This window comes from Grammomys surdaster, unplaced genomic scaffold, assembly GCF_004785775.1.
Source record: "Grammomys surdaster isolate TR1022 unplaced genomic scaffold, NIH_TR_1.0 126271, whole genome shotgun sequence".
Lineage (NCBI taxonomy): Eukaryota > Metazoa > Chordata > Mammalia > Rodentia > Muridae > Grammomys > Grammomys surdaster.
This window is the reverse complement of record NW_021621071.1, coordinates 5,009,391-5,036,131: the sequence shown is the minus strand read 5'-3', so window position 1 is coordinate 5,036,131 and position 26,741 is coordinate 5,009,391. Positions and strand designations below refer to the sequence as shown.

At 40.3% G+C, this 26,741-nt stretch overlaps 1 protein-coding gene across 1 annotated transcript in view; it reads left to right on the top strand.

Moving 5' to 3' along the window:
• The window catches only part of Tbc1d15 (TBC1 domain family member 15), a 51,627-nt gene extending 36,412 nt beyond the window's left edge, over positions 1-15,215 (top strand). The window contains exons 12-17 of the mRNA XM_028759104.1: positions 441-541; positions 3,770-3,869; positions 4,434-4,531; positions 10,471-10,587; positions 11,519-11,605; positions 13,876-15,215. Of these exons, the coding sequence (XP_028614937.1) occupies positions 441-541; positions 3,770-3,869; positions 4,434-4,531; positions 10,471-10,587; positions 11,519-11,605; positions 13,876-14,088 (716 nt within the window). The 3' untranslated portion in view covers positions 14,089-15,215. The remainder of the gene's footprint in view (positions 1-440; positions 542-3,769; positions 3,870-4,433; positions 4,532-10,470; positions 10,588-11,518; positions 11,606-13,875) is intronic.
• Positions 15,216-26,741: the final 11,526 nt, after the last annotated feature.

Sequence of the window (26,741 nt, the reverse complement as noted above, 5' to 3'; positions counted from 1 at the left end):
TTCAGTAATGTTCCTAGAGCCCTGAGCATAAGGGGTTATGTTGTAGGTGTACTGTTTGGGATGGACACCTCAGTGGTCAGTTGTCCGCTCTGTTTGACCAGGTTGAGGATTTCTGTGATAGTCTCCCTCAGTCTAAAGCGGCTTCTCTGTGAGAGAGGCACCTGTGTGTGGAGATGAGGATGTGACCTGTCCTTGCTTGGAATATCTGCATTAAAACACTCTAGCAGCTAGATACGTGGTGACCATGCCACTCAGGAACAGCCTGTCTGTCTCTCTCATACATTTACAAGATTCAGATCTTTTTAGTTTTCTTCATGAATGTATCTGCCAGTTTTTAATTCATAAAAAGGGAATTTTCAGCTACATGGTGGTGATATGCACAAAAGGATTCATGAGATTTAGGTTTTCAGAGACTTCCCCCTTCTTCTTCTTCTTCTTAGGGTATGTACAAGGAATGAGCGACTTACTTTCCCCGCTTTTGTACGTGATGGAGAATGAAGTGGACGCCTTTTGGTGCTTTGCCTCTTACATGGACCAGATGGTAAGCAGAGGGACTCCGTCCTGTACTCAGACTGACTCGGAAAGTGTCGTCGTGCTAATGCATGAGAGTGATGAAAATGTCTAGCCACTAGGATGGAGCTGGACATGTTTACTTCATAATCTGATTTTAATTCTTTTTAACAACCATTCAGTAGGCTGGGGAAATATTAGAATTCTTTTTAATATGAAAATGGATAATATCTGTTGGTAGTGTAATAATTATTGGGATCAGCAAGTGCTTCTGTTCTGCCACCATAGAAAATTGATGAGTAGATGACTTCAGTTTTGTGAACTACTAGTTCCAGAAACCAAGCTTAGCATCATGCTAAGCAGTCTACTGACCTTCAGTGACTGTCTTGGATTTTGTCATAATACCTGACTTTTCTCCACATGTGCTCTTTAATGCACTTTCTTAGCAATCCATTTCTTGTTATTTCCCAAGAAGGATGTCATCTCTAACAGTGTCGTGGTAGATGTATTGGCATACAGCGTTTTATCTGTCATTCTTACTGTATCTTTGAGACATTAGTACAGAGCCACTATTAACAGAGCAAGCTCTTCCCCAGCACTTAGAAAATGATTAGAGTAGGTGAGTGGGTGGAGGAGTATGAGTACAGAAAGGCTTATGTGAAACGTAAAGGCCTAACCATGAAGATCACTGCATTGTTTAAAAACACAACAAATAAACTGAGTCTCTGTGGTACACACTGAACTGGCTTGCTGTGCAGTCCCCTGCAGTAGAGTTTGTGGTGCACTTTAACTCAAGGCTTCAGGAGGGAAATTGCAGAGGACATCTTCTCCTTGGTTCTCTACTTCTTTTTCTTGCCTATTTTTCTCTCTCTGTTTGTCTGTTTCCTTAAATCTGTTGTCTATATTTTGAATTTATCTTTACCTCTTTTAGTTCTTTTTCATATATACTTGATAATATTTATAGTTTTTAAATATTCTTTTATTGTTGCTTATACTGTTAACTCGGTGCATGTTTAAATTAGTCCTTTACTGCGAATTGCTTTTGGGTCATTTGGAAAGGTTATTGGTTGCAGTAACCTAGTCATAGAGCCTCTTCCCTACCTTTATGATGGATTGATTTTCCTCCCTTCTTATTTCCAGTTTCTCCCAAATGCTCTAGAGACCTGAGACATTTGTTAAAAAAGTCTGTACTACTAATGACAGTTTCATAAAAACTGTCCTGGGTTTTGTTGCTTACCCTCTTTTCACTAGAGGTAGTGTGCTCCTTGTAAAGGGCTCATGCATTTATTTTATTTGTAGGTGGAAGAGTTTTCCTAATGCTCCCTATGAAGTGGTTTAGCAAATTTTTGTAGAATAAATATATGAATCTTTACCCTAGTCTTTAGTTGTACTTCCAGTATATATCCTCCAATTAATATGAATGTACTGTGCCTATTATATGTAATAATTTTCAACAAAACAACCAATATTAACATATGTGCACATGTACATGTATTTAGGTCTGATCCATAAAGACTACTCTATAACCTGTAATTCAGTTTTTCTCATTTTTGTGTACCAAGAAATTTCAGTTTTTCTATTCTTAATTTTCATTTTCTTACTATTTGTTGTAAATGTTCTATGCTTGTCTTTTTCATAGAGGAGAGTCTTGTGATCTAGTTTTTATTCTAAAAAGATCTCCTTTTAGGCTACTACTGTTTTTATAAAATGTAGTGTTCCTGTGGAAGGCAGTGTGTTTCAGAAAGACACGCCTGGTTGTGTTTTGTGTTACCATTGCTTCCTGTGCCTTAACTCACTGTCACTTGACTCTGATGACTTTACTCAATGTGAGGGTTTTGATTTTTATCTTTTTTTTTTTAACTGTTTTTGTAATTGCTGAACCTAATGCCCATAGTTTTATTTTAGTGGTATCTTCACATCTGATATGTAGCTCCAGGCATAAACTTTGTCTAATGGAATGTTTGCTAACTAGAAATAACATAATGAGCTTTACTGAGGTCATCATCTATTTTATTATATAGGTTTTTCTCTCGTTTTCTTTCCCTTGTGTTCCCAAGATCCAGTTAAAAGTCTCTTCTTGAGGAAGGAGTGCTCTCTTAAAGTGGATTCGATCACTCTCTAGATGCTTTTTTTATTTCCTGTGGTTTGATGAATTAATGTTGTCCTTCCCAGTAGCTGTCTGGTAACTGAGGAACGAGAGGCTTGAGATTATTTATTAAACTGATTCCTTAGTTCACTGAAGAGGAAGCTGTACACCAAGAATGGCTTCTACACTGCTAGTTTTGCTACAGTGCTACTGGAAAGCTGTGAAGGGAAAGTGGGGAAGATTGGGCTGAGGCTTTTCACCTCAGCCAAGTTGAGGCCTCTGAGTTGAAGGGTCAGAATGCCTGAGGAGGTTTGTGAGTATTTGCCTTTTGGTCACCTGCCTCACTGTTGTCAGGGAGCTTACTCAACCTTGAAAGCTGTTTGAACACTTAACCCACATCAGTTATTAAGCCTTTCACTTCCAAGAACTGTTTCTTTGTGGACTATATCTGTGGATGTTTGATCATATAAAAAGTTAATACTGTGATAGTTGTACATACTTAGACATAAGCCTAGTGTCATCTCACACATACCTTCCATTTTTCCCACTGACATTTCAGAATGTCTTGTTTAATACAGTATGGATTTCCATAGCTGCTTCTGTATTCAGTGTGCAGCAGTGTTACACTGCAGCCTTTGTGGATATGAGAGAGCTGACTGCAAGATGGGCAGTGTTTTACTGTGGTCACAACACAGCCTTGACTGCCCAAGTTCCCTATCCTTAGGAAATGTAAAGAGCAGTTAGTTCTTTAAAGTGAGGTTTGCTTTAAATCTAAAATTAGTTTTGTTCCATATTTGAAGGAATATTTAATAATGGGAATAACTTGATAGCTGTTTGTGTCCCAGAACATGCAGTCCCTTTTCTAAACAATTTATGCAGCATAAGGCCGAATGTTGGCTATTGGTCAGTCTGCTGCTGCTGTTCCCTGTATTCATTTTTATCTAAACCAAATAAATACAGGTAGAAAATAAAGCCGGCTTTAGACCAAGTGTGTTTTCTTTTTTATCTCTTTTTAGTGATGCTTTGGGTTTTCTTTTACTTGTGTATGCATTTAGCATAACCAGTGCAGTTGAGGGCTGGCATTTATCCTTAGATTATACTTTTAGTTATCAATAATCATGTATTTTGAAATACTTATTAATATTGTGTGATAACAATTATTTTCTTTTAAAGCATCAAAATTTTGAAGAACAAATGCAAGGCATGAAGACCCAGTTAATCCAGTTGAGCACCTTACTCAGATTATTGGACAGTGGATTTTGTAGCTATTTAGGTAAGTTGAGTGAAGGTACCTGTACACAGCAGGTTGTAGGGTAACACCTGTAAGAATGTGAAGGAACTTTTTTTCCACTTAAACTATTTTATGTGTATGAATGTTTGGCTTGCATGTATCTATGTGTTTACTACGTGTGTGCCTGCCTGATTCTGTGGAGCTGGGGTTATGGATGGTAATGAGCCACCTTGTAGGTGTTGGGAACTGAACGCAGGTCCTCTGTAAGAGCAACAAGTCCTTATAACTGCTGAGCAGTCTCTCTGTGCCTTGTAAAGCAACCTTTAAAGACAGACGTGCTCCACTGCTAGTGCCTGAGTTCTTTTAATGAGAAATGTTTAGATTACCTTGTATAATTTTGTCTTCATACAGTTATATATTTTGTTTATTTTAAAAAATAAGTTACTCTGTACATTTCAATTGCTTCCTTGAATTGATAGAATATAGTCAGTCATAAAAGGCTTCTAGTAACACAGAATGAATAGATAAATTTGAGTCTGAAGCAGATTCCTTAATTTTGACATATTGGCATAAGAATAAAACATATTTTCTTTTTCTTCTGTATAGAATCCCAAGACTCTGGATATCTTTATTTTTGCTTCAGATGGCTTTTAATCAGATTCAAAAGGGAATTTAGTTTTCTAGATATACTGCGATTATGGGAGGTAAGTTCTTACGTTTATTATGGAGAGAAGCAGTTTATTCTGTGTGGAGTTGTGAGTGTATTCTTATAGCTTCACAAAAAATGTCTGGAGTCCTCTGTAACAACTGATGCTCTAGGTGCAGCTCTCGGTGTTTTGGACCCTCCTTCAAGAACAGCACTGTGAGATTGGTACCCAGAACTATCTCAAGAGAGAAGTGTTTTAGATCATTTGCTACCTGTACCCTATCTATAGATTTGACTTGATTGTTTTTTACTTTTAAATTCGTATTCTTTGAGAGTTTTTGTTACAATTATTGTAGTCCTGACTGAGTTTCTCTTCCCTTCTGTTCTCCCAGTCCTTCCCCTCCCTGTTCCCATCTGTACCTCTTCCTCTTCTCAGAAAAGGGGGGGGCTTCCTTAGATATCACCCAGCTTTGGCATATCAATCTTCTATTGAGGTAGTTGAGGCAACCCAGTTAGGGAAAGAGGTTGAAAGGCAGGCAGTGTAGTCCGAGACAGCCCCAGCTCCCCACGTTAGGAGTCCCACGTGAAGGCCCAGCTGAACACTGTTACACTGACTAGGAGGGCCTAGGTCAGTCCCATGCAGGCCTCTTGGTTGGCGGTTCAGTCTCTGTGAGACCCCGTGTGCCCAGGTTAGTTGATTCTGTGGGTTTTCTTACGGTGTCCTTAACCCCTCTGGCTCCTACAACCCTTCCTCCTCCTCTTCTGCAGGGTTCCCCAAGCTCTGTCTAATGTTTGGCTGTGGGTCATTGCGTCTGCTTCCATCAGGTGCTGGGTGAAGCCTCGCTGATGATGATTATGCTAGGTCCTGTCTGCAAGCGTAGCAGGATATCATTAATAGTGTCAGGAATGGGCTCCCTTTAAGGGCATGGGTCTCAAGCTGGACCAGCCATTGGCTGACCATTCCTTCAAGTGATGCTCCATATTTACCCCTGCACATCTTGTAGGTAGGACAGATTGTAGGTCAAAGGTTTTGTTTTTTTGAAGCTTTATGTAGTATGTTTTAATTGTATTCACCCCTTCCCCAACACTTCCCAGGTGCAGTCCCCTTTCCCTGTCCACCCAGTTTTGTGCCACACACACCCCTGCCGCCCACCACCTTTTTCTTTTTAAAGTCTTCAAGAACAGTTTGTGTTGCCCCAATAGCCTTAGTTATGTGGTCTTTCTCTACCCTCTTAGAGAAACCTACGTCTCCTTTTTACAACAGCTACCAATTTCCCAGAGCTCCACAGCTAGGGGTAGGAATCTGGGATGTTGTCTGGCTGGAGCTTGCACAGGCTATGTGTGTTGTCACAGCCACTGTAGTTGACATGTACTTCTTCCTGCTGTGCCCGTAAGAGTATTTCTTTGTAACCTTCCACCACCGCTGGCTCTTACACTCTTTCCACACACTCTTCCACGATGATCTACCCTTTGGAAGGGGTGCAGAGTATATTCCCCCATCAGGGCTGAGCGCTCTGCTGTCTGTCTGTTAGTCTCTACACCTGGGCCAGGTGTGTGTATCTTTATGTTAGTCACCGTTTACTGGAAATAGAAGCTCCTCTGATGATGGGTGAGAGCCACACTGTGGATATTACACAATAAGTCTTTAGAGGTTGGTTTTATAGTATGTTCATTTAGTAGAAAAAGAGTAGTATGGTCTCCACTAGGGCCTGTAACCCATCTATCTACCCACAGGTTCTTGGCCTAATAATGGACTAGGTATGGATTACCTAGACCTACCATATGATCCAGCTATACCATTTTGTATGTGTTAGCCAGGATTCTGTATAGGAATAGAACTGAAAAAGGTAAAGAGTGTGCGTGTATGCGTGCGTGTGTCCGTGCGTGCGTGTCTTTGTGTATTTGTATTTGTGTATTATAAAAGGGCAATTTCTTAGAGTGGTTTACAGGTTTACAGTAGCTCAGTCAGTCCCACAAATGCTAATTCCTGATAGAAAGGCCAAGAATCTGGTAGTTATTCATTCAGTTCATAAGGCTGGCTGTCTCAGTTGTTCTGTGTTGGAATCCTTAGGAAGTATGTTCTGATAGGATCTGCTTTAGCAGATGAATTTGTCGGTGAGAGTAAGGGCAAAAAAGTTTTCTTTTTTTGTGTTTGTTCTTTTATGTCAGCTGTCACCAGAAGGTATGACCCCAATTCATGGTGGGTCTTTTTATCTCAAATGATCAATCAGGGAAGTCCTCCACAGGTATGTCTAGCAGCATAGTTGATTCCAAACGTAGTCAAATTGACAATCAAGATTAGCCATCATAGGTATATACTCAAAGGGCTCTGTAGTCTACTTTAGAGCTTCCTGCTCATTCATAGTCATTGTTACAAAATGAATTAAATATTCTAGCCAGCCTATATACCTGGACCACACAGTCTGGGTATTTTATTTACAATCCGTACGCCTAGACTGGGTGGGTTTGGAGCTGTCCTAACTTACATCCCAGCCATGTGTCCCTCATGACTTGCTGGTTTTCCTGGCCATGTGCTCATGGTCCATCTCCTCTCTTGGTGGTCTCCTCCTCTCTTGGACCCTGCCATTCATCCAACCCTGTCTCTACTTACAACCTCCAGTCAGGTAACTGAGAGTCCACCTGTCTACTGCCCAGTCATAGGCTTTAGCCTAATATTGTCTTGGGGAGCAGTGTTGTATAACATCACTTAGTGTACATGAAGAACCTCCTTGTCAGGGATGGAGGGCAGCCAGATCTTAGGGGCCTGTATTTAGTGTTTGACTACATAGCAGCATCAGACCAACCTCCTCCTATACATTGTTGCTCTACTTAGAATAGCCAGGAAATGGAAACAGCCTAGATAACGATCAGCTGATAAATGAATAATAAAAGTTGTGGCATATTTACCCAATGGAATATTATGCAGCTGTTAAGAAAATGAAATTTACAGGTAGGTAGATGCAGCTGGAAACAGTTATTCTGAGTCAGATAACCCAGACCCAGAGAGACAAATGTCATGAGTGCTCGAATTTCCGGATGCTCGCTTTGGGTCATCAGATACGTGTGTTTCATTTAGAATATCCATAGAGGCCAGAAAATCACTAAGAGGCTCTGGGGAGGCACTTTCAAGGGAGTAGAGGTAACATCCATTAATGTAAAGGGTTAAAAGGGAATAAGGAAACAGGAAAGGTTAAATGGGTTGGGAGTAGAGAGATAGTAGAGGAGGGAGTATGGGAAGGGGAAATCACGTTTAAAGACTTCAAAACACACACAAGCACATGCAGTTAGACTGGAGTCACTGCCCTGTGTCCTGACGGGCTAACAGATGAGCTCAGTGCCAGGATTAGGTTGCTCTTTTGGAGTTGTTGTCCACTGAGGTGCTGTAGGACACCCCCCACCCACTCTCAAATATCACAGCCATTGTTCTTGGTTACCCCCCAGAACTTGACAGTAAAGCTCTTGCCAGAGTCACCACATTGTGAATCATAGAACATGATGAAATCAAGCTGGCAGTCACTTGAAAGCTTCGTGCCTACTAGTAGCTGTCACAGTACTGGAATGGGTTCTGCGTGCCCTGGAAGAGAGTCATCAGTCATACCTATCTGGGAACCCAGTCTAGCAAAAGATGGCCGGCCTCTGGTGCAGTAATGGCCCAGACGGCATGTGCTACTTTCTCATTGAATTAAGACTTGATTTTTTTTTTTTTTAGAAGATTGTGCTATAGTTTTGGTTATAGGCAGAGGTATCACAAGAGAGATGGCTTGTGTTTTCCGTTTACAGCACACTGGTAATAATACATAAGTACTAATATGAAACAAGCATACCCCCCAAATGCTGCTAACTTTTCTTTATTTTCAAGAAAGGTATAGTTAATTCTCTTTAATTAGTACCCCTGTTCTATTTCTCTGTAAAGGAGATTCATTATTCTGTTTTGTTTTGGGTATGGGTCTCTTTTTCATTTTGTACTCAAGATAACTTTCAAGGGAAAATAGAAAAATTACTATTTTTATCACTATTTGTGAGTATATGTTAATAACAGACCTAGCATGTTTTTTAAAAAGTACATTAGTCTAATGTCTTACTATTGCTATAGCTTTATACAAATTAAGAAATGATAGAATTTCTACCACGTATGTTCAGAACAACTTACAATGGAACTCCTTTTTACAGCTGGGAATTGTTTCCTGAACTACCATAGAGAGCGCTGTGTGCTAGTTGAAGGATGTTGCTTTGAGCTGCTTGTGTTCTGCATGGATTTATAGTTAAATGTGTATTGGATACGTGCAGTTTTATTATAATTTATTTTTGTACAATATACTTCATCCATGTTTTCCCCTCTCATAACTCCATCCAGATCCTCCCACCTACTCCTTCTCACTCTCTTAAAACACAAACACAAACAAACACAAACAAACAAAGCCTAGAGTTGTTTGTGGCAGGTGTTTCTGGTCATGGGCCTGTAAGACTCTGATGAGTCTTAGCTCCCCCTGTAAAACACCCCCACCCCCCCAGTGGACAAGGCAGAGCTGGAGATCAGAGATGGATGCAGAAGCAAGAGGAGTTTATTGTTCCAGCGTGCTGGGGTTGTCCTGCATTAGCTAAAGTAGTGGTGATGACCCAGGTTTTATAGTTTTCAGGGGTAGAATAGAGCAGCAGCCACTAGGGACAATGTGATTGGGAGAAACAGTGTGACTTTTAAACTGATTGGTCCTTAGGGAATGAGGTAGCAAGGGCTTTTTTTATTTGCCTGGGGGGTGGAGGGGCTGATGGCAACGGTTGGTCCACCCTGAGGAATGTGTCTATGTGCTCTGGGCTTCCCTTATTTGCAGGTGGCCAATGATTGGTCCCCCCTGTGGTCTTCCTGAAGAATGTGATCAGCCTCTCCCTTCTGGAGTGGAGGGGTGCCTATGTGCACTAAGGACTTCTCCCTTCTGGGAAGGGAATGGGGCCTGGTGGAATTTTCCAAAGGCTATGAGCTGACCTTTTCAGGCCTGCCCTGGAATGTAAATCTAAACTCTTTAAGATAAATCAAGAATACTGTGACCACTTAGCTAGACTAACTCTTTAATCTTTCTTTACCAAATAGCCTTAAACTTTGAGGTTAATTGCCTTGTAATTAAATTTCTCAAGTTGGGTTCACTTGGTTTATTCCTTATAAAAGTAAAAGTAAAGAAGCATTTCAGCTGTGTTCTACTAAGTGTCATTTGTCGTCATTTGTACCATTTTTTTTCTTCTTCCAAGAAAAGGAGGTCATTAAGTATGTTAGTAGGGGGAAGTAGAAGACTTGGATTTGTTGGCATGAGCCCATATTTAGGATAAAAGTATACTATAGAATAGAGTTTATTCAGGGCATGGGGAAGGGAGTTAGGAGGGTAGTAGAGGCAGAGAAGGAGAAAGTAGAAGAGTAGAGGCCAGCCATGAACATGTGTGGTGGTGGTGGGGGGGAAGGGCCAAGGGGACAGGTAGGATAAGCAGTTGCTCAAATGGCAGTGTAGTTGGGCGTTCATTTTGGGTAGTCCCTCCAGTGTTTGTTGGAATCAGGGATCTTCTTCATCTTGAGTTACGATGTAACTGTCTACAGTGGAGACGTGTCTCTGGCTCTGTTTGCTCCAGTGCAGTATAATTAGTGCTTTTTAGTGTGTAGGATTTAGTTCTCTTAAATTTTCAAGGACTGAATATTTGTGAGAAAGGTCAGAAAGTTCTGAAGAAATATTGGAAGTGGATGTAACCTTTACATTTCATGATTGTGCTTAAGACTATGGCCGTCAGTGAGTAATGCTGCAGTATCGGTTGCTTTCTGTAGTTACTGGAAGTCTGTCAGATATTAAACTTCATTTCGTTTCCTTTGTAGCTAAAGGCAGGACTCCTTCACTTTTCGTCTGTAGAAAATTGGACTATCCCAACTAGGCATGTTTGCTGCTTCAGAATTAGCATGTATCTTTGAAGAAATAATTTACAATTGATTTTGTTTACTGAGTAAGTTACATTTTTTTGTAGGTAATGTGGACTGAACTGCCCTGTAAGAATTTTCATCTTCTTCTGTGTTGTGCTATCCTGGAATCAGAAAAGCAACAGATAATGGAAAAGCATTATGGCTTCAATGAAATCCTTAAGGTGGGTCTTCTCTCAGTGTAGATGGCAGTGCTGTCTCTAGTGGTGCTCGTCATGGATCAGAACATTTCTTTGGAGTGTTGTTGAATCTCATGAGTAGTTCTCCTTGTCCCTAACACCAGGTGCTGGACTAGCTTAGTTCAAGAGACAGTTTGGTAAATACATATTTGTCAGTTATTGTTGATGTGTTTATAAAAAGATAAAGAGAGGAGGTGATATGTTCTATGGAGGTGTGGTGAGGTATGGGGGAAGGTGTGCTTCAGCCGGCCCATGACAAGGCATCCCTTCCCCCCAGAGGGAGCAGCCACACATAGAATTGAGTTTATTAAGGGCATTGGGCGGGGGGAGGGGGGGTTAAGAGGGTAGTAGAGGCAGAGAAAGAGAGAGTAGAGGAGTAGAGCCCAGCCACGAGTGGAGAGAAAGGGGGGATGGGAATGGGGAGAGAGGGAGAAAGGAGTTAGGGGATACAGTAAGAAGGCAAGAGACCAAGAGCGCGAGGAGGGGGCAAGTAGCCCCTTTTATACTGAGTCAGGCATACCTGGAGTTGCCAGGTAATTGGTGGGGGGTGTGTGTGGAGCTTAGACAGAATGCTAACAATTATTGAGTGGATATTTAGTAAAGAAGGGAAGTTCAACAAATGTTCTTTTATGTAGTTTTGTTTTTTAAAAAAGTTAATTGTATTTTGCTTATAACTTTGAGTTAAACGACTAGATAGCTACTAGGTTTAATGTTTTGTGAGCTTATTAGCTATTCTTTGTCTTCAAAACTGAGTGTAATGAAAGATGTATTGGATTTTCTGTGGATTTGTAATATGTGGATATTTTTATATTATGGGTAATATCTGCAGTGCAGTATAATTGGTAATAAATTGTTTATGTTTTAGAGTATAATAGAGCTTTCTGTTTTGATTATCACTCTCCTGTTGGTTTTGTAGCACATCAATGAATTGTCCATGAGGATTGATGTAGAAGACGTACTGTGTAAAGCAGAAGCAATTTCCCTACAGATGGCACAGTGCAAGGTATCCAGGGTTGCAAAGAATTGCAATATTTTTCTCCCTCTTTTTAATCAGCTAAGAAAGATTTCCTTATAAGGAAAACAAATGACAGCAAATGAGGACAGAAACAAAGCTTTTATTTTATTTATTTACTTTTGTAAGTTTACCTCACTTAATTGAAAATAGTTGACTAATTATGCCAGATTGGAAACATTTAATTGGCAAAATGGCAAAAGTAATGAAAATATTTCTACAACTGGAGGCTGTAGATTTTAAGTGGTAATACATTATCCAACTTAATGAATGCAATAAGATCTCTTATTAAATATGCAACATCCACCACCAAAAATAGGTGCTAATCAGAAACAAACGGATGGCAGTTTGTCTTACTGCATTTTTATCAATTCGGTTTTTGTTTCTAAAAAAAAAAAAGCAAGACAGATTTGATTTTTTTTTAAATCTGAAGTTAAACCAAGACATTATAGTTGGCCTTTTTTTCTTTATTTTTTTCTAAGTTTTATTTTTTAGCTCAAACAATCTTTTTAAAAAATTATATTAAAGTTAAAAGAAAAACTCTTGGGCAGGCATGTGGTAAGTGTCAGCAGGTGCTCAAAGGAGGCAGTGGGGGACAGAGGAAGACAAGCCATGCAGGTTACAGCCGTGGAGGTCAGCAGCCGGGTGGGGGAGGGACTGTTGGAGAAGGAATCCTGACTCATCCCAAAAGCAGACTTAGGTCCTGGCCTCAAGAGGAAGTGGGGAGGGCCAGGGAAGGAAGGTTGCTGCTGTTTTGTCTCTTGTCCTGCTCAGTATCTGAGGGAGCAGGCGGGGGTGGGGGGGGTGGGGGGGTGGAGGGGTGGAGGGGGTGGAGGTGGGAGGGAAGACAGGCCCACCCGCAGGAGTCCAAATAGTCCAGGGATGTTTGTTAGATAACTATTCTATTTCAAAACCTGCCAGTGAGATTACTTAGAATCTTTACTAGTATTTCCTGACAGATTCTAACTGTGAGAAGGAGAGAGAAGGTAAACTGTGAATGTTAGAAAACTCAGTGGGGTGTGGTGGTGCACCCTTGCAGGCTCACCAGAGGATCATGAGAGTAAGGCCAGCCTCAGTTATGGGATGAGTTTGAGTCTAGCCTGGACTACATGAGCCTGTACATAGTTTAATACCATGTAAAGGCCAAAGCTAGCAAATAGCAACAATCAGGTCCAGGGAGGTCTCCTGGCATAGAGTGATTTCACTTAGATGAGATCCAGAAACTGCTTTTGTTTGACTTTGATTCCATTGCTGTGACTAAACATCAACTAAGAGCCAATTAGAGGAGGCCTGGGCTTATTTCAGTGCTCAGACCACTCTCCATCATGGAAGGACTGCAGAGCAGGAACCTAAAACAGAAACCAGGAAGGGTGTTGTTGCTACCTAGCTCCTTCCAGGCTCCTGGCATTAGCATGAGTGCAGATGTCCTGAAGGTCAGAGATGTTGGTCCCTGTAGAGCTTGGGTTACAGGCAGGTATGAGCTAACACAGTCTCTCCAGCTTCTACCTAGCTTTCTTCTGTGGCCTGGTCCAACCCGGCCCAGAACCATTTGACCAGGGAATGGTGTAGTCCACAGTGGGCTGAGTCTTCCTACATCAGTTAACAGTCACGGTGATCCTCCAGACATGCCTACAGATCAGTCTGATACTGGGCGGACCCTTAATCGACAGTCTCTTCTCAGATGACTCGGGCTCTGTCAAGTTGATATTTAAGGCTAACTAGGAAAATTCATGAGACAAAATAGATGGCCAAAATTTCATTTGGAGTAGAGGAAGATGATGTGAAAAGAGTATGTGGCACTTGGTGGCATTTCTTCTAGGCTCGGCCTAAGAAGTTACCTAGCAACAGCCAGATAGGAGCCTGGCTTGCTGTAGAAGGACTGTTTGGTACTCCCCCCTCCCCTGTCTCTCTGCCCCCTTTCTCATTAGCATTCCCCCCCCTTCTCCCCCTTCCCTCCCTCTGTCCCTTTCTCCCTTCACTGGCCTCTTCCCTTCTTTCTCTCTCTCTGTTCCTTCTGTTTGCCTCTACTCCCTTCTCAACCCCCCTTTTCATGCCCCCAAATAAAGCGTGCCCCGTGGGGATGCCTCAGCAGGGTCTGCTAAGGTGCCTCCTCCAGCTGCCTCATGCTGCTACATTACAGAACGTATCAGCACTTACCCAGTTAAAATGAATGTTTAGACTCTGAATTCAAGCTACTATTAAAAGGTTATTTTGTGGATTTTTCCTCAGTTGTGATTTTATATTTGATTTTTCATACTCAGGAATTGCCGCAAGCAGTTTGTGAGATCCTGGGACTTCAGGACAGTGAAGTTACAACGCCAGATTCCGACACTGATGAAAACGTTGGCACTCCTTGTCCCGTGTCTGCATTTCCAAGTAGCACCTCGCCCATCCTTGCTGCCAGTGAAGCCAAAGACGACAGTCCAGCACCGACATTAGCATCCCCAAACGCCTGCAGATCAACACCTGCATGATCATTTGTCTTACATTTTTTAAGAGATACTTTGTTGCAATTCCTTTTTAAGTACATGAAAGGTAGACATTCACAGTCTTGGTATTGATCATGCTTTAAGTTTTATGGAAAGACAGTGTACTGATGTTCTTGCATTAAAGCTTTACAAAGTTCTAAACTAATTATTTTTGTAGTTACTTCTACCAAACAGCCTTTCCTTTCCAGTAACATTCCTTAGTATTTTTATAGCTAAGCACATTTTATTTTGTTGCTGGTGAACCGGTATTGGATAAATACTACAAGTGGAAGCTTTGGAAATTACGCACTTTGAAAAGCATTCACTGTTTACTCTTTAGTGGGCTTTGGACTTGATTACATTAAATGTTGAGCCTTTATAAAGCATTCTAAGCTGAGAAGTAAATTGTTACTCAGTGATGAAATTTAAAATACAAACAAATTTGGTTTTTCTATTGTTTACAACAATATTCATCTTAACTATTTATGCTGGTTGAATGTGATTTAAATAAGACATTTTTACCAACGTAGCTAGTATGTGGATAAAGAACTATTTCAACCTTAGCAACTGGATTGGCAGTATTTTTTTTTTTTTTTACAAAGAACTTTTTTTCACTTGTACATAAGCTATAAATATATATATACTATTTATGAGTATAAGAAAGCATAGTCCTATTTTCTTTAACTGAATAAACTTGACTATTGATTTATATAAGCTGATTCAACAAAATTAATACATGGCTTCAATATAAGATCTTTTTCAAAACTATTTTCTTAACTGAACATTTATTTAATGAGACTACATTGAACCCTGTCTATACCTGGTGTAAATCACTGTAACCTCTCTACTAACAATGTTTATTATCTTTCCTAGTACTGCACTAATTGGTTAATCAGATCTTTACATTTTTTTAAAATATTGTTTGCAAAAAGCTTATGTCAGAAATTTCCAGGCACTGTCATGAGTCTCAAAGGAATATTTTTTGTATATGAATGAAGCTGTTTTTACCATGCAGTGTTGCATGTTTTTAAGTTCTGTGGAATTACCATAACAAATTCCGTTTTAATTGTAATTTGTTAACTCTTGTACATATCATTAAAATAAAGTCAAAGCTAAATTAGTGTTTTCAGTTACATTACACTTAGAAACGACTGGTTCTTCATGAGAAAAAGAGTGGACCTCAGCATGTCACAGCATCTCCTTACTTGAAGCTATCCTGTCAGTGAGTCGTGGAAGTGATAACGGGCATGGCAGCTCCTTCACACTCAAGCACAGGTTTCACCCGCGTGCTCGCTCAGGGTGTGTCACTGAAGCAGTGAAGCAGCTGACCTGTAATGGTTGTGTAGATTGGGTTTTTTGTTTTTTTGTTTTTCTTCCTCAGAAAGTAACGATACCACAGGAACTTTTCTCCCCTAGCTGACTATTAAGGACAGTCATGGCCCTAAAACCTCGAGATGTAAGTTTTTAATATTGCGTGTTATCTCTTATCAGTTAATAATGAGTAAGCCTGTTTAGAAGAGTGAACTGGTCACAGGCGCAGCCTCTCCAGCCTTTCATTTCCTGCCATTCAGGAAATTGCTTCGAACATCTTGATGTCCTCCTCGTTCTTCCTGGACAGTGGGTGTTCAGACGTCTTTCTACGTAATACAATATCTACTTCAGACTAAAGAAAATTTAATATGTTTCGCAAGTTGAACTTTTGTCAAGTTTTGTTATGAAACTGCTTGTGGAAATATTTTTACTAAAAATACATATTTCTGTCGAGCACATTTTTTCATGTGGAAGTGATAGTGCATTAGAGTTGGTAAAGTCTTAATCAGGCCACAGAAGCCAGCCAGAAATACCATATAAATGAGTCGTCGGCATGACTAGAATATATAGTGCAGGAAGATCATTTCAGTGTTCACAAAATGTTCACACACACATAGGATTTTAGCGTATATATACATATATATCAGCATGTAGAATATGTGTAATGTTATATGATACATAAGGTTGTTAAAATTTAGGTTGTTTCTAATTTTACCTCGTGTATTTTCAATTTTTATATGAGTGCATAAGAAACAAGACATATTTAAGGATCTGTTTTACTCATGTTTCTAGACGTTTCATCTCTTTCTGTAGAAAACGTCAGTCTTGGTTCATAGTCAGCCTTTTTCAGCAGTCCTCGTTTTTTTTTTTTTGTTTTGTTTTTTTTGTTTTTTTTTTTTTTTTTTGAGACAGGGTTTCTCTGTGAAGCCCTGGCTGTCCTGGAACTCACTCTGTAGACCAGGCTAGCCTCGAACTCTCGAACTCAGAAATCCACCTGCCTCTGCCTCCCAAGTGCTGGGATTAAAGGCGTGCGCCACCACCGCCCGACATTGACTACAGTGATCTGTAGAACTACTGTGGAATTGATGGGACTGTACTTACAATGTCGAGCAGCAGATAAAACCGACTTTTTGAGGGTCTCTCTTGGGCTTGAGGCCAAGTAAATCACTAAGTCACATGATGGTGACTCTAAGCCCCCTCTTCCTCATCTGCAGGTGGGAATAAAGCTTTTTGTGAAGAGTAAGTGTGTGAAAATGTGTAATGCGATGCCCAGCATGATAGAGCAGTAACGTTCTAATGAGATGCCAAAGAGAGATTGCCACCATCTTTGGGCATCTTTTAGAATCTTTAAGTGTGTTATTTTTCTTCCAAGACATATCATGCTGCCACTATAGTCTTGAGGCACCCTTCAATTGGTCTCCTACTGAGGTCATTTTGATTTCAAGTTCAACTTGTGTTTCGGCTTCATGGAGCTTCTTCCTCACTGTCCCAGTGTACATCACTGTCTCTGTACTCTGTCATCTTCAAAAAAGCCTAAATGCGCTCACCTTTTATTGATTGTCTTTTGTGAAGGTGGTTATGAGAACACCGTGTCTACTTATTTTGCCTCCCGATGCTGTGTGATTCTCAAGCCTCCTTTCTAGGTCAATATAACAAATTTTGCAAATACCGCAAAAAAGGAAGCCTGTCCCATGACACCTAGGCATGACAGCAATAAACATTTTTAGCAGTGTGGGAAATGACAGCATCTATTTAAGCATTTTATTAGAGAATGAATTGATGCTCAAGGTTGTAGGCAGCTGGTTTTGGTTGCTGGTAGGAGGCACAGAGGTCCTTGTGCTCACAGATAAACATGAGGGAAACTAGGAATGTTGAACACAAAAGGTTGTCTTGTCAAAGGGAGAGATGCATAGCTTGTTTTTTGCCCAGAAGTCTTGTATGGGAGGTAGTTAATAGCCTGGTGACCGTCGTCTGACTGAGACCACACTAGAGCCTTATCTATTTATTTCTCAGTCCATCTATAAAGCCATCTCTGTAGAAGATGTTACATGTGGGACTGCATAAGGGTATATTGGTTCTTGGCTGGGCATGGGCATGGAACCCCAAGACTCCAAGGGAGCCACATCCCCAGAACCCAGGGTCCTGACATGCAGTCTCATCTCCATAGATCTACATTGTTCAGTCATGTAGGTCATTACAGCCCCTCCCAAAGTGCACAGCCGGATGTGACTACAGGCCTCAGGCCCTAGGGATTTACGTACTAATGAAGGCCAGAGGGTGGGGCAAATTAAGCATTCTCCCCAAACCCTCTGCCTTTCTCCCTCTCTGTTTAACTCAGGTCTGCCCTGAATTTGGGGGGACACCATCCACCATCCGCCATGAAAATAAACCTTTCTGGAACCAAGGACTTCCTCGTGTCATTGGGGCCTGCTGTCACCAAAGCCCCAAGCCTCTGGAACCTTAGACTTTCTCCTGTATGTGGGACCCACCAGCGTGGAAAGCCTCTGGGACCACCACCACTGCGGCCCCTTTTCCCACAGTTACATGTACTTTAAAGTATCGAGTAATCATGTCTTAAACTTGATAGTATTGAGTTAATTATCACCAAGATTTTTTCCCCCAGTAAGTTGTGCTATGTTTAGATATACTCAAAAATAAACTACAGTGTCACACAGTCTGAACCAACCGCAGCTACTGAATCATGTTGAACCAAACTGCCTTCTTACCAGTCCTTGGTCATCACAGAGACCCACAGAGTTGTGCTTTCAACATTAGATCAGCTTAGTTGGATTGGTGCCAAACTGACTTTCTTGGCTTAGTTTTAGATTGTGCTGTTTCTGTAACTCTGAATGGTTAATACAACCTCAAAGCTTAAGTACCTTTCGTTTCTGTTTTCCTTCAAAATGATAGTCTGTGTAGTGTGTGAGGGTGGTTGACAGGAATAAATGGTGCTGTGCCTAACTTGTAATTTGAATCGAAGTGGCAGAAGTCACGTTAGTGTAATATGACTCAGACATTCTCCTATGAACACAGTGAGTGGCACTGACCATAATGGCTAAGAATCTTAAGGAGACGGGTTACTGAAGATCAGAACAGGGAGGTTTTCCCCATGTTCCAAAGAAAAACATTGACCTTCCAACTCCCATGCTTCTGACTTATTTATTATGTTCATTTGTACATCTTTAAATGGTCAGATAGCTATGTCCTTTATGGACTATACATGTGTTGGCTGTGAATGTCTGGATAGAAAAGGAGATGATGCCTGTGTGTGTTTTTAAAAGGAAATCATTTCAGGTTGATTTGATTTCCTATTGTTGCTGAGCTCTTAAACTACTGAATCCCTTGAAGTGGGCTCCAGAGTTACTTTAATATAATTTAAGTAGTTAGAGGAATTAGTAGTGGATAGCGTTAACATTTAGCTGTTCCTGCTGAAGACCCTGAAGTACATAACCCATAGAATCGTATGTCAATGGAAAACATCCAGACATACTGCTTATTGAGTTGGTGTGTATTAGAAAATTTAACCTTTCTCTCTCTCTCTCTCTTTTTTTTTTTTTTGTTTTTTTCGAGACAGGGTTTCTCTGTATAGCCCTGGCTGTCCTGGAATTCACTCTGTAGACCAGGCTAGCCTTGAACTCTTGAACTCAGAAATCCCCCTGCCTCTGCCTCCCAAGTGCTGGGATTAAAGGCGTGCGCTACTACTGTCGGGCAATTCAACCCTTTCTATTTATTGCCTTGTTCAGAGTTTCAGAGACACAGATGTGAAATACTGGATTGATGTTTTGAAATCAGGAAGACAAATTATTCAAGGCAAAACAATTATTCTTTTGGGGGAATCCCAGCCTCCAAACAATTACTGCTGCTTTTCTTTGAAATAAATCCTTACATCCATCCCACTGACACATCTGCCCTTAAGTAACTTTATCACCTGCCTTATCCGCTCTTATTGGGAAGTTGCAAGACAAATTTCTATATAAGTTGTTATCCTAGCGGTCCAACTCGGGGCCTTATGCATGCCAGGCCAGTTGTCTTCTGGAGGCTTGTGCGTCCGCCTAACTTTCTCTTGGTGACTTTGTGTTTCCACTTGGTTTTGTATTTAGCCAGGATAATGAAGGTGCGTGACACAGAAAGGAAGAATACGGAGATCTCAGTTCTCATTTTACAGAACAGAAATTGATAGGATGGGAAACTTCCTGTGGTGGACCACGGGCACTTCCGCATCTCCTTGATTCTCTGTTTACACAGGTTACCGTTAATATTTATAAATACTTTTTCCATGTCTTTGTTCCTACAGTCTGAGGCTGCTAAGATAATGACGTAAGGGCTGGTCGATAGTGTTTTTTCTTGCTTTCGTTATTATCCTTAATGACAAAAGATACCTGTGTTGAAAAGGCACTGTCATATATAAAGATTATAGTCCCATTGTATCTTCTTATATCAGCCAGTCACCACCATGGCCACTCATGGTCACATGGTTCTGTTCCACCTATAGGAACTTATATTGCAGATCTTATAACATTTCAATTTATGTTTCCCACAATCCTTTTTCTACTTCCTGGACTCTTTATTTGATTGTTAAAGTTCTTTCCGATGTCTTCCCTTATGACTATAGGCTCCACACCTCCACACACTCGCAAGCACACACTCTTCTTGCCTTTCTATGTTACCATACAGTTGAGAAGGCATTGGTTACGTTGGCATGTATTGTGTGTAATTGTTAATGGCTTTGGAAATGCAGTTTTCAACTGGGTTGCTCCTTTTTGGCTTTTTCTCATCAAGTTTTTTTTTTTTTTCATTAGTCGGTTTTCTGTGCTGTCACAAATCCAACCTCACACACTACCAAGTATTCAGATGGGCTTTGAGCATCGGATGTCACTGTCACTGGGTGGTTGCGTCACTGTGTTTAGATCTCAGTCTTAGTATTTAAAGGCAATGTAGCCCACACTGGAGCAGACTTTCCCTCTTACCTGGCTTGAAGCTAAATGTCTGGTTTTCTACCTTCTGACTCCAGGAGCCTCAAAATCTGGAGTGTGTTCTTGCTTAACTACTTTCCTATATTTTCAACCAGGCCTGGGTGTTAAATACCTGGTGTTTCACCTTTTTCCAGCGTGTAAGCCTCTGTCTGGAAAGAAGACGAGGAATCTGCTTGGCCCTGGACAATAGGGGAGAAAAATATATAAGATTCTAACTTAATTTTTAATATAAAAGTTTTATCGAGATATAATTCCTGTAATGTAAAATCACTTTAAAAACTTCCCACTGTTTGATTACAAAAGTCAATTATTTATAAGAACCACTTTTAAAGAAGTCAGTTTAGTGATTTTTTAGTATGCCCACAGAGTTCTGCAACTGTGATGGTTAGTGTTGTCAATTTGGCAGAATCTAGAATTACCTGGCAGATGGGTCTCTGGGCATGCCTGAGGGGGATTATCTTGGTTACATTAATTTGTGTGGGAAAATACATCATTACTGTGAATGAAACCATTCCCTGGTGTGGGAATCCTGAGCTTTAATGGAGAAAACGAGCCAAGCGCAGGCAGACCTGCATTTATCGCTGTCTGTTTTCTGGTTGTGAATGAAACGTGACAGGGGAGCTCTGGCTACCTTGATGTCCCTGCCATCCTAGACTCTACCCTTGAAGAATCAGTTAGAATAAACGCTTTCATTCTGAAGTTGCTATGTTCAGAGTATTTTATCAACAGATGAAACAGGTAAGACAGCAACTGTCACCAATTTTTAGATTGTTTTTGCTCCCTAAAGAAACTCGGTGGCAGTTCTCTACCTCCACCCTTGTCTCCCCTGGCAATTGTGAATCTGCCTTATTGTTCTTTTTTAAAGCTTCTTTTTATATCTAGGCATTCCATGTAAGCAAAACCATGTGAACTCATGATTCCTTGTGTCTAGCTTTTTTTTCTTTTTTTCTTTTTTTTTTGCTTAGCACAATGTTTTCAAGGTTCACCCGTGGCGTGGTCTCACGTCAATTTAGGGGATGATGTAGTTCCTTCCTTTGCACCATCAAGTGTTACTCAACTTACAATATATAATATTTTGTTTGTCTTCTCATCAATTGGTGATATTTGGATTATTTTTCTTTTATGAATAATGTTGCTGTGAACAATTGTGTACAGTCTTTTTGTGGTTATGATTTTACTTTTTGGGGTTGTATACCCCAAAGTGTTGAGTTGTTGAGTTCAAGTTAATCTTAGTCTTGAGAAACTGTCAGATATTCTTTTCAAACAACTACATTATTTTCCACATACTTGGGGAGAAACTTTTAGGTTATACGATAACGCAATGAAGCATTGAGGGACCACAAAACTATTACCTGGAATGACCACATCACTTTACAGAGTCATTGGCAATATAAGAAAGCCCACGTTTTCTGACTCTTCAGCAGTGCTGTGTATTATCTGTTATTTTTGATTCTAACAATCCTACTGGGTCTGAAGTAGCATCTCATTTTTTATTTGATTTGCATTTCTCCAATTATTAATGATGCATACTATTTTTAGTGTGCATATTAACCACGTCTTTGGAGATGTGTCTTCTATTCAGTCATAACTATTTTTATTTTATGTGCATTGGTGTTTTGCCTGCATGTATTTCTGTGTGTCAGATCCCTTCGAACTGCAGTTACAGACATTGTGAGCTTCCGTGTGGGTGCTAGGAATTGAACCCTGGTCCTGTGGAAGGGCAGCCAGTTCTGTTAATGGAGCCATGTCTCTAGCCCCAATCCTAACTTCTTTAATGTTGCTGAATTATAAGAGTTCTTTATTCTCAACTAAGTACAATAAATATTTTCTTCTATAGTATAGATTGTCTTTTTAATAAGTTTTTTTGATAATTTCGTACTTTACTATGTTTATATCATTTTCTCCTCTACCTCCTCTCATGTCTTTGTCAAATTTATGGCTTCTGCTTCTTTAATTATTGTTTTACACACACTTGCACAAATGCACACAAAACTTACGGAGTCCATTTATTGTTGCTTGTCTGTATGTGTGTGCCAAGTCCTGCATAGAAGGGACAATGTGATACAGTTCCCACCCCTGGTGCAGAGCCAGCAGGGCATGGACTTGCACAAATGCTTATAGTTACTAGGTGTAAGGCTTTTTTTGTATAATAATGTATATATTGTTTTGCTTCATGTCCCTCCTTTGAGAAATATTCTCCCTGCCAAGATTAATGACTCCAGGATAATAAGAAACAGCGTCTGGGAGGCAAGGATGTGTCTAATGTCCTCAGCAAAGTGGTAAATACTGTGACCTTTAAGAGAGCCATTAAGGCTGTGGGAAAGAACTTTGAAAACATGAGTTCAAGAATGTATAATTTCTCAACTATCTAAAATATAAGGATGCAATGTGAATTGTATGAGGGGCTTCACGGACCTGAAAGAACAAAAGCAGCTGCACTAATGAGCAGAAAGATACAAAGGCAGGCAGATTCCCGAGTTCAAAGTTAGTCTGGGACATAGCGAGTTTAGATCCTGGTATGGTGGGAATGGTAATCTCAGGATGGGTTCCCACCCAACTAAACTTATTGCTTGTGCTTACCAAGGCAGGCAGATCTCTTGAGTTTATTTGCTAAAACAATGTAGTTGCTGTCTTGAAGAATCAAGGGGCTAAAGTCATAAAATTCATGGGATAATCAAAAGGGAACCTGGGTGAACAGTTGAATTGATATGTAATAAAAGACTGGGCTTTGGTCTGCAAGAGCTGAGCTACGTACACAGCTGTCTGGAGATCCAGCAAGAGCAGAACACAGTGCTGTCAGCTTGAACCCATGGTTGACTTCAAGTTATTCATTCACTGCTCCCAAACACCCCTTCCTCAGAAACCCCTCTCCAAGACAGGGCTTGTCTTTTTCACATGAATAGGGCTGATCCTGATCCACTGGGATTGGATAATCTATTAGAGGGTTCATTCCCACGGCTGTTGGTTGTATGTAGTTTTTGAACTAGGGAAGGGAGCTTATGAAATTCCCCTCATCCACATTGGCATGTGACATGATGCAGATTTGTGAGGGTGACCATATAGCTGAAGTTTCACTGGGGCATCTTCTCTGTCAAGTCTAGAAGGTGTTTAGCAGCAGGTGTCTAAGTCCTCTGGCTCTAACAATCTTTCTGTTCTCTTCCAGGACTTTCCTTGAGCTGCAGATTTAAGGGTTGCATTATAGATGTATTAACTGGGATTATGCACCCTATGACTAGCTTAGATTACTATCTTTCCATTGTCTTTTTTTTTATCTTGGAGCCTCTCTTGGAGAATTATTGATCACAAATAAGGTGGATTATTTACAGGCTATCAGATCTAGTTCATTCATCTATATGTCTGTCCATATGAAGTACCACACTGTATTGATGACTAAATTTGTTGTGGATTTTGGGATTGTCTGACGACTGCTTACAGACTCTGGACAAGTCTTTCACAGACTCCTCTGTTTACTCATAATGCCAGAGATATGGAGCATATTGGGGATCCTCAAGTGTAAATCAAGTTCCTTCTCAGCAACTTTATTGATAACTCAGCTTTCTTGTGTCTGCAAAGTCTTTGATCACGCTTTTATAACCCGTTAAACTTCTAGCTTTTGATGCTGATGCTTGTGAGCTTACATTATTCTTGTATGCCTTAAAAAGAAAGAGAACCATTTATATTGCTTCCATATAATTTTTTTTAGTGAACAAAAGTGGTTTATTTAATAGACTCAATAAATACCTTAAATAAATTTTAATATTATTTTAAAGCATTTTATATAGTATTTTTATATAATTTATTTTGTTCTTACCTTTCTCCTTTCCCAACTCCTTGCATATCCTTACCACTTCCTCATCTACCCTACTTTGTGTTCTCTCCCTCCCTCTCTTCCTCAAAAATATACCCCAAACTGAAAAAAAAAGAATAAAACAAAGATCAAAACAAATGATATAAAAACAATAAGAGAAAAAAATACCAAAAACAAAATAAAACACACACAGACACACACACACAGAGTTCATTTTATGTTGTCCAACTGCTTCTGGGCATGGGGCCTGTTACTGGGGGTGATTGATATTCCCAATGATGCTCAATTAGAGTAAACAGATTTTTCCTTTATTAGCAAGTGTCACTTGAAATAGCTTCTTGGCTGGGGATAGGACTTTGTGTCCACTTCCTCTCACGGATCTGAAACGTTTGTCTGGTTTAGACTTGTGCATGCTTTCGAAGCCTCCATGAGTTTGTATGTGTAGTGCACTTGCAGGGTTTGGTGTCAATGTCTCCTTGGAGACAGCCACCACCTCTAGCTCATACAATCTTTCTTCGGTCTCAGCACTGATACCTTGAAGGAAAGTGTTTGACAAAGACATTTCATTTAGTGATGACTGCTCCGAGGTCCCTCACTTTCTGCTCATTGTCCATTGCTGGTCTCTGTCTTAATTAGCATCTACTCCAAGAAGAAGCTTTCCTGGTGAAGATTGAATGGTCCACTGGTCTATAGTTATAGCATTCTTTCACCATCTCCCATGCTTAAGCAAGGGGGGGGGGGATAGCCTCTGGACTTTTACCACTTCACATTTCTGGTTCCTTTCATTGCTTCGTTTATCTATCATCTTAAACCAAGTTGCTGTATTCTGGGAGGGATATTTTAAGTTCAATGTTCTATCTTCCATATTGAAGTCTGCTTCCAAGGTACGGCTGTTCTAAAATGACACTGTGTTTACATGACTGCACTGTAGAAAGAAAGCCTTTCCGATTGACTTTCGGTTACAGGAAAAGGTGATAAAGTGCCACGCTATACAGTGTCATAGAAAGCTTGTCATACTCTAAATCTTGCTTTCCTTTTTAACTCGTCTCATGGGCCCATCCTTTCCCTACACCTAGATTACATCATTTTTAACAATAATAGTTCCCTACACATTTTGTTATGCTGTTCCCTATATTGCAAACCATCTCCTTGCTATTTTCCATTGCCTATGACACTGCCAAAGTCACTTTAAAAATTCAATTCAAACAACTCCCTCAAGAGTCTCAGGACTCCATAGAGTATGCAGGACTGACCGCTCTGTGCCTTGGGCTTTTTGTGTCTTCTGCAGAGAACACCCTTTGTTCTACTTGGTTGTTGCACAACTTGATTTTCTCAGCTGGACTGTGATCTCTGTGGGTCAGTGATACGTTGGACACATCTTTGTGTCCTCGGGATTCAGTTTCCAATGCTTAGACACTCGGGGCTCAACGAAATTTGTTGAGTTATACGTCTGTTCTCATGCATGGCTCTGTAGTCTGTGATCTGTGGAGTCTGCTTTTCTTCACATCCTTCTCCTTATTTGGAGTACTTGAGGAGACCGTACAGTGTAATGGTAGAGAACATGGATCCTGAAGCCAAATTGCATGAGTTAAGATCCTACCTTGGACATTCTTTATTTGTGTGAACACGTGAACCTTTGTTAACTTACCTAAAGCTTTTGAGCCTTAGTACACACACACACACACACACACACACACACACACACACAATCAGTAACTCTCTGTGAGTGTTCTTATGATAACTGGTCGTGTTCTGACCTATAAACGTGCATAGAAAGTGTCCAGAATTTAGGCACTTAGCATTGTCAACTATCATTTCTATAACTACTTCAGTTAATTTATTAATACTTGTTTTTCCTATCAGCCTCTCAGTGCTGGTCTTCAGAGAGAATACAAGCTGAATGATTATTTCTAGAGTTGGATAAGATAATAACCCTAAACCCTCAAGTCTCCAGAAACAATTAAAATTCAACCAGTGTTAATATATACTCTCTTGTTTTGAAGAATCTTCATTTTGTTTTCTATATAATCAAACTGTACACGTCCCAGATTTTGTTTAGTTCTTCAGTTAAACATGTTCTCTTGGTTGAGGATTTTCCATTCTTCAAAGGATTGTCAAGTTTTCCTTTGGCTTTCTAAAGTTGGAAAAGTATAAATACAATTTTGTCTATGCCTGTCAAATTGCTGGGTCTGATCAAGTCATAGAGGGAGAGCAACAGAATTGTCTCAGAAAAGTATCAAAGGAATGATTGGCCTATGGGCATTTCGTTGCCACATATTTCTTACTTAATGAAAAACATTCTAGAAGGTTAGTATCTGAGCTAAGTTCAAGCCTCAAATTTCAGCAGCCTGAGTAACCTTCTGCATAGAGACACCACAGGTTTTGGGAACAGACCTTTTATGAAAGCCATCTCATACACACACACACACACACACACACACACACACACACACACACACACACGTCAAATTTGCATATTATAAAGTCATGACGCAGAAAAGCCTTTCTTAAGTTATTTTCTTACTTTTAGAAAGCACAAAGCACTTAAATTCATAGTCACTTAAAGA